Here is an 8215-nt window from a genome sequence, read left to right as displayed (position 1 = left end):
TTCCTGTTAGTTACAGAAGTGACTTCAAGTAGGGATCACAACATAAGAACCTCCACTACAAAGCTTCTTTGGAGTAAAACATTCCAGTATGCATCAAACCTTAGCAGGAGCTGTGTGTTAGGCCAAAACCCGAGCAGTTAAGTGAACAGTCATCCCTCTAGATCTCCCTCCCAACCTAAATTATTGAGTAATGATACGATCCTAATTTAAGAATTCTGCCTAGCACACTTGAAAACAAATTGTAATGTTTATTCCATCCTGGTCATTATTCCAGATGAAACAGATGCTGCTTCTTTCTCTAGAAGTCTTTCCTCAGACCTCCTTTGTGTTGCTTTGTTTTTTAATTAACCTCTCCCACTACTGCCTCTATTTTTCCAGTAGAGTAAAAATATTTCTGGTCAGTGAATCTCTACAGCTTCAAGGCTCTTTGGATTAAACTTAATTCCTAGGGGGATTAATCATTTATCAGATGCCGCTTTCAACTGCCTTCCCAGTAGACTGCCTGTCCATCATCTGTCTTGAATTCTTACAAAGCACTGAAGCATTGCCCCTGTAGAGCTCAGCTCATTACCTGCCCAGTGACTGAGAAGACCAATTATCTCCTCATGCCCTTCAAATTCCTGCAGCAACAAAAACACTTTCAAAGCATGCTGCTTTAGCCTCTTCTCATAGCTATAGTGCAAAATAATTGCAAGATTATGGAGTTGCTCTTTTTTCTCTTCAGTTTCCAGTGGACCAGACTACCAGCAAATCACCATTCAAACTATAGATCATCTTTGGAAGAAATAGATTGAACAGAGAAAGCAGTGTTGTTAGTACTGATCATACACATGCTGTAGTTTAGGAATTATGATGTTTTAAACTTCCATGTAGTTTGATGTCAGCTGGTGTTATAATGAAATTGCAGTTTTTCCTTTACTCCTTTATAACAAAGGAGCAATTATAAACTTGTGCTTTTTACTGCTGAAACATTCATTTTGTGTTTTGTAAAAGGAAAGACTTAAAAAATCCAAGAGATCATTCTTCTCTGTGTTTCACCATGAATTTTAGTTCAGTGCTGCTTTATTCTGACTAAAAAAATACACATTTTTGTGTTTTGTCTTTTCTTTCTCAATTAACAATCATGAAAACAGTGAATGTGATTAATGTTTTCAGATTGGTTGGGAAAATACATGTTTCTAAAGGACAAGTGCTTTTATTCCCAGGAATTTCTTTTAACAAAAGATCCCTGTTCTCCACTTAATATTGCTGACGTCCTCTTTGTTTCTATAGTAGTACAAAAACTTGCCTTGTTATTTGCCTACTGTTGTTTGTTTTACACTTGCCTACTTCACAAAAGCCAGCTTACTATGATTTTTGTTCTGGAAGGTGTATAGTGAGCACACTTTTATGAAACCTTCAGGAAGATGGAACACGGTTGGGAAACCCCACTTCTCTCCATAGGTTTTCTGTCATTAGATGAAGCATGCTATAGCCACTATTTGGCCTCAGTTTTGAGACAAATTTATAATATACTGTAGGTAACTTCTGAACAGAGTTACTTTCCTTTCAGACAGCTGGGGGCAGCAAAGGTGTACAAGGGAAGCATAGTAATTTGACAATTTCAAATGCTTCAGTTCAGTGTTAGTATTTTCCATGCTCAGTTGAAAAGTTTTATTGCAAGCAAAACAAAGCAGCCTAACTGCTGTACCCCTCAAGTGGCTAATTCTGAGTCTGTGAGACAGAGATTTGATCCGGATCTCTAAACAGTATACTTGCAGTTTATATCCTGCCCTCCATTATCAGATTTCTGTCTTACATTGGGAAGCCTATTTTTTTTCTTACTCACGCAGTCTACAAGGCCTTGTTTATCAAGAGTTTATCCGAAAAAAATACTGGAGCACTATATATTTAAACTTACTTTCCGTAAGAATTTCTACAGAGTCCTACAGGTCATAAAATGAAAGTTGTTTCATACAATACAAAATTAACCTGTGGAAATGAATGTCCTCACTGGGTTTTCAAAAATGTGATAGTTTTGTGTCAGTCATATCACCTGCACCTTTGTAAACTGAGGGCATGTTGAATGCCCCCCCCCCCCCGTGTAAGCTGACCAGCTTTTTCAAATTGTAAGGCCCTCTTAGCCAAGAAAAGAAAAGAAGCAAAGATCTCTAATATAATAATAAACAAAGACTGGCGTCTCTGAGGATGTTTTGAGAAATGCAATTCTCCATTTTTATTTGTGGATTACTTTAAAGAATTATTCAGTGCTTTCATTTTCAAAAATAATCTCTGATGGTAATTGCTAAATTACAATTTTTGGATTGTGTATGGTTTTGAGATCTCTCTCTTTCTAAAACAATTTCAGTATATATCAACCTCCTTCAAGCTAACGATGTCATTTATGGTATGTCTATATAACCTAATGTCATGAAATTAAACAGAAGTTAAATAGCCTACCCCCTTCTTTGTATTCTGCTGTTTTGACAGCAACTGTTTGCTCACTAATTTGTTTATTTCCTTTATGATGCTCTTTACATCTGTTCCATCCCTGGAAGCTTGAAGTGCAGCTTCATTGAAAGGAAAAATAAGGACAAAGTCTCCTACCCGGCGGATAGGCCTCTGGTCTTTATCTGAGAGGAAATAGGGATGTGTGCTTATCTTGCAGTTGTGGAAATTAGGTGTAGGTAACCAGTGACTGAGCTGGGCAGAACTGCATGGGTAATGTACAGCTGGGAGTTTGTTTTTATCTTCAGTTTTTGCTTGTGAGGATGTTTTTGGCCTGTTCATCTTTTCCCGCAGCTGGGAAGTCAGTGTTTTCCTTGGATGTGCTCTGACAGTTTTCTTGGTCAGGGAAGCCACCTTATGAATTGATCCTCTTGCAGCCTGCAGGGCAGGTTGTACTGGAGAAGCAGAACTAGATGTAGCCACTTTCCAGCAAGTGAGTAAGCCAGGATCCTCCTCTGGGGTGCTCAGACCAGCTGTTCTCCAGGGCACCCGCCTTCTGACAGCTTTTGACCCAGTCATTTCATTCTGCCTGAGAGTGTCAATCTCCTTGTAGTTCAGCAGTTCAACAATATCATGAAGAAGTCGTCTTTTCACAGTGTCATCAATGGAACAGTCTAAGCACAAGGCCGGATTGTAGTTGACTTCTAAAAGCCACGGCTTGAATTCGTCATCAATCAGGATGTCAAAGCCAAAGAGCTCAAAGCAATTGGAAGCCACTGGTAAAGGGGTTACAGCAAGCAAGGTGAGAATCACTATGTTATTGATCTTCTGCCACAGAAGCAGGTCATCGACCCCAAAAATTCGAAGGTAAGAACGAAATTTGCTGAATGTCCATTTGCAGCCACAGCCAATCCCTTCTTTATATTTTTTATAGGAAGCTCCATATTTGTTGATGCTGGTGTTCGTTAGGTGGGCATAGACATTGTCCAGAGAACCGAGGTCAAACTTCTCAGTCGCAAACCTCACCAGTCCTTCTTCGTAAGTGTAAATGGTAAGGGGACAAAAACTGGTGACACACACATAGAGGCGAAGATCCAATTTATAACCTGAAATGAGTAAGGGGTTGCTAATGTACTTCTGCACAATGACTGTACAGTCATATACCAAGTCTTTAATGTCTTGGAAAATGAGTATGCCCCTTCCACGGGAGAGATCCACAGGCTTGCAAATCCAGTAGCTAGGTCTTCTGCCTACTGACTGTCTCTCCTTGCTGTATTCAGCTATAAATTTGACATAGTCATTGGGCATAATGAATGCCACTGGACTAAATTCATACAGAGCTGATCCGTATGCTCCTTTCATACGTTTCAGATGCCTTGCCAAATAGTCTTTTCTGGTTATTCTGACAGCTTCTGGGTAGTGGTTGAGTCTCTGCCACGGTTTGATGCTGTGGTGGTCTGTCATACGAAAAGGTGAGTTCCGCCAGTACAAGTTCCAGTCTGTGTCATCTTGCTCTTTTTGATCAAATTCAGTCCAGCCACGTTCCAGTAAAACCTCACGGACTATTGCAGGGGCATTCTCATGGAGACGGAACACGAGAGGCTTCAAGATATCTCGTCTATCATAGACATCTGCCATCACTTCCATCTTACTAGCTGAAAGAAAACAGAATTGTCAGGAAGCAAGCAATGCCACAGATTGTGCTAGCAGTCATCAGCCTCACTGTATTCTTAATGCACGTCACTCTGTGTGTTCTCAAAGCATGTTACCCCTGTGTTTCCACGGTCCACTAATGAGAAGTCAGCTGTGTTTAAGCTGAAACATATATTAGAAGGGTATCAATTCCATATAGCTGGTAAGAGAGCGCAAAGCACTGACTGCTGAAAAGTTGTATGTCTCCACTCTTGTATTTACTCCTTCTTAGAGGTAGCCTACTACAGTAGTAGTTGTCCTAAAACTGTTGTAATTCATGGATGGTTTCTTTTTTTTTTTCAACTGCCTTCAGTCTAATGGCCATAACTATGCCTAGCAAGACTTGTTTTGCACTGCTGCATTGCTGAACCTTCCTACTAATGCATCACATTGCCCTGAACAAGCTTCCCTTCGTAAGGATTACAAAGCCAAATGCAAACTATCAGGAAGCAGTAGGGAAAACTTCCTTCAAATGCTTCAAACTTCCTTCAAATGCTTCAAACTTCAAATGCTTTTTTTCCCTCTTTTGGAATATGCAGATCTAACTTGCTGATAACCTTCTGCTATTCCTACAGAGAGGTGCTCCCCAGTTCCTGAAGACCTGGTCCTATGGACCTGTAGATTTGAGTGTTGCTGGTTTAATTTCCTGAAACCCTACTAAGCTGCTCCCTAAAGATTAGCCTCTACGTTTGAAGAGGAGGATGTCTTGGATAACAGCAGAGTGTTTGTGTTGAGAACCATTCTGGCACAGCATTAACATACTGACCTTTCCCTTCACTCAGAAAGTAGCAAGCAACAGAAATACCAAATCAGTGGGACATATCCTAAACAAAGCTCCTTCACATCATATTATCAGGGGTGACATCCGTACTCTTTCTTTTCAGGTTGAGAATCTTCAGCCTGGAGATCTAGACTCCAGAAAGAAAATATCCTCTGCCTTCCAAACCACTACAGAAACTAAGGGCACATGTCACACCTGGAAGTATTCAATGCAATATACAGCTGAGTTGGCCATGGATGCTTTTCCTGTGGAAAATTTTCAATTTGTCAAAACTGAGAGCTTTTTCCCTCGGAAGAAAAGTAATCTTTGCCAGATATATATAGAGATATAGATATATATAATCTGAATTTTCTTTCAAGTTGTCAGAATATCTCATTTCCATTTTTTAAAAAGCCCGATTTGAGAGTTCTGGGCAGACCATAGTCAAATTTTTAGTCAGAGCTTTCCTTGGGTGAGGTGTTTGTAGAGAACAGGAAAGTAAAACATGGTAAGTACTGCAGTGCAGTCACAATGCAACAGAACTTACATAAAATATCACAAAAGGAAAAGTAGTCTTGCTGCGTCTCTTACAGTCAGTGCTTTGTTTCAGATCCCACAAAGTTGTGGGTTTGCTGCTAAGCTTGCACACAAACCTAATGAGGTGTCACGGTGGTCCCAGGAAAACTTTGCTGTCTTTACTTTCAGTTTCTTTCCTGGGTGATTTCTTTGCTTCCTGCTTATTATACAGCAGTATGTTACATACTAAATGTGTGTATATATATATATATACACACACATATATATATGCAAAACTAAGCAAGTTTTCTACTAGTTGGTTCAAATCATTCGGAAAAGGTTATTAAATTAAAAAAAAATATGTAACTGAAAGTAGTCGTGTTAAGCATTTGGATGAGTCAGCTTAGGACTGCAGTTAGCTTTGTCTTCTCTGCATTGCTAAGTGTTGCTATTAGCAGTGTTTCAGTGAAAGATACTGTTGTATATGAATCCAGTACGAGGTAAACTGTGCTATCCTGGTCTGTGCCAGGTAATTATAAATTAGGCTGTTAGCAGTGTCTGAACAACAAAACCTTCTTTGGTGATTTTTCATGTCAGCTTGTATTAATGGCACATCTTACATACCTCTGGTGTTCAGGGAGTAGTTTACCGGAAATTGTCTCACCAAGCCTGGATATAACAAGCATAAGCCTCAGATTTCCAGGTAATTAAGTACAAAGAAAACAAGATATTTTAACCAACAAAGAACATTTATCTGCCTTTAAAAAAGTTGTATCACTTATAAACAGAAGCTCTTGAAGTGATATTATAAAATTAACTCTAAGATTACGCATTGATCGAAATGAACAAATGCAAACTTCACTCCTGTGCTCTATACAGACGTGTGCCTGGATGAACACCCGTCTCTTCATTCAGTGGAGCTCTGCCTGTATTCCCAGAGGGCTCTATTTTTGGCCCAGTCTTTAATAACTTGGAAATCCACCTGTGTGTTTGCAGACGTTCTTCCAGAGAGCAGATATTGCTGCAGCTGCCTGTGGCCACACCAAAGTTTAATACCTACCTAGTGCTGTTGCAGAGGGGCACCCAGGAATGACGATGCTCCCCTCAGAACCAGGGTTCGCCGCTGTGACCTCACCGTTCCAGCAGAGGCGTGTGGTGGCCCCGGCGCTGCAGGGCAGCCCCAGTACACACACGTGTATAAACCAAGGCTTCGTGTTCGCCCTGGCTGCTTCCAACCATTTATGTGTCACCGTTGCTCATCTTTATACCTATGGGAGGCAGATTTTTTGGAAACATGATCCTTAATGGTTAGGCATTAAAACTGTTTGTTTGCGGAGTTAATGTGGAACGTCTCTGCGTAATTAAGCTCAGCAGACTGCGCAGCATTAAAGGCTGTATTAAAGTCTTTGAACCCTCAGGGTCACAGACCGTAACATAGGCCTGGGAGCTGCCTGCCTTAGGCTTTCGATTCGGAAACAACCATTATAATTATTCTTACTGGTCACAGTTTTTCGTAAGCAGCCATGTATTTCCAGGCCAGAAAGGATGCCAGCCCTTCCAACTTCATCCTGTCCGACCCTAGCTACGCATCTCATCCCTTTACAGACCACAAGCGTCGGGCTGCCAAGGTCATGTTCCCTACACCCAGGCACCCTGATGGCACAAAGTCTGCCAGCGGTGATCCCACCGTCGGTGCACAGGCACACGACAGAGGGGCACACACCACGCCTGGCTACATCGCTGTAATATTTAAAGCCGTGGGCTCTGCTGAGCGCCCGGGGGTGCGGCAGCGCTCCCTGCCAGCCTCGCCTCGCCTCTCCCCGCGGCCGGCCGGGCCCGGGTCCCGGGGCTCCCCGCCCTCCGCCCGGAGCTGCTCACCCACCTCGGCCGGCTCCGGCCGTCCCGGGGCCCCTCCCTGCCTCCCTGCCGCTCCGTGGCGGCGGGGCCGGGGCAGGAAGGGCCGGCGGGCGGCTGCGGCCGTTGCTTGGCAATGGGGAAGGGCGGAGAGGCGCCCCGCGGCCATGTCGGGATCCTGGCGCAGCCATGTCCTCCCGCCCGCCCCCGGCTTTTGTCCCGGCGCGAGGAAACCAATTAATGTATCAATATTAATTACTTGAATCTGACTGTCTTAGGTGCCAGGTGGTGCCGTAAGGCATGGGTTGCCCAACACCTGCCTCCTCAGCAGATGTTGGGGTGTGACCCAGCCTCAGGCTGTGGCTCTGTGGGAGGAATGGCCAGGCTCGGCTGTCTGTTCTCCAGACCTTGTCACCTGTCTGGTCCCTCACTCCATGTCCTCATTGTCCCATTGACTCTCCTCCTACACCTCTAGGGAACCACACTTCGGACTGGGGGCACCGGGGAGCACCTTCAGGAGATGGCCATCACCGGCCTTCGTCACCCCTTGCCAGCTGTAGAGCTCCTGAAGGTTTCAGCCACGTGGCTGGGGAGGGACCCGCCTTGGAGCAGCTTCAAACCCCAGTGCCCATGTCCACTGAGTTGGCTACACCTGCTGCCACTAGCCTCACACAGCCAGAGCCAGACAGTTAAAAGCTATTGCTTCATTACGGGCTGAACACCGCTGTGGCTGTGGGAGAGATCAGAGCATGTGTGGCAGTGCAACGTGGGGTGAAGAAACGTGAATCCACCTGTGCCCTGCTTGGGGCTCAGGCAGGCCCCCTGAGCCGGGAAGGCAGAGGCCTCACGCCCCCACAACCTTGACCATCATTTTGTGTCTGGCGTTCCAGTGTAGAGGTGTTCCTAGCTGAACTTGTGCCTGAAGTTGGTTTGGAACACTATGCAGCAAAATCCCTATGGCAGGTT

At 43.9% G+C, this 8215-nt stretch overlaps 1 protein-coding gene across 7 annotated transcripts; it reads right to left on the bottom strand.

Moving 5' to 3' along the window:
• Positions 1 to 1815: 1815 nt before the first annotated feature.
• TTLL2 (tubulin tyrosine ligase like 2) lies at positions 1816 to 8172 on the bottom strand. 7 transcript variants are annotated; one of them, XM_066994126.1, is made up of 4 exons: positions 7509 to 8172; positions 6456 to 6663; positions 6020 to 6064; positions 1816 to 4082 (listed from the first exon to the last, which is right to left on the bottom strand). In XM_066994126.1, exon 4 carries the CDS (start codon positions 4072 to 4074, stop codon positions 2416 to 2418), a length of 1659 nt encoding a protein of 552 aa, XP_066850227.1. In that variant the 5' UTR covers positions 4075 to 4082; positions 6020 to 6064; positions 6456 to 6663; positions 7509 to 8172; the 3' UTR covers positions 1816 to 2415. The 7 variants fall into 7 exon arrangements, with proteins under 7 accessions (XP_066850227.1, XP_047901882.2, XP_066850225.1 ...); XM_048045925.2 differs by lacking the exon at positions 7509 to 8172 and adding an exon at positions 7278 to 7431; XM_066994124.1 differs by lacking the exon at positions 7509 to 8172 and adding an exon at positions 6894 to 7250.
• Positions 8173 to 8215: the final 43 nt, after the last annotated feature.

Source organism: Anser cygnoides, chromosome 3 (genome assembly GCF_040182565.1).
Source record: "Anser cygnoides isolate HZ-2024a breed goose chromosome 3, Taihu_goose_T2T_genome, whole genome shotgun sequence".
NCBI classification, from domain to species: Eukaryota; Metazoa; Chordata; class Aves; order Anseriformes; family Anatidae; genus Anser; species Anser cygnoides.
The sequence above is the reverse complement of the archived record's forward strand: the minus strand, read 5'-3'. Positions and strand labels throughout refer to the sequence as shown.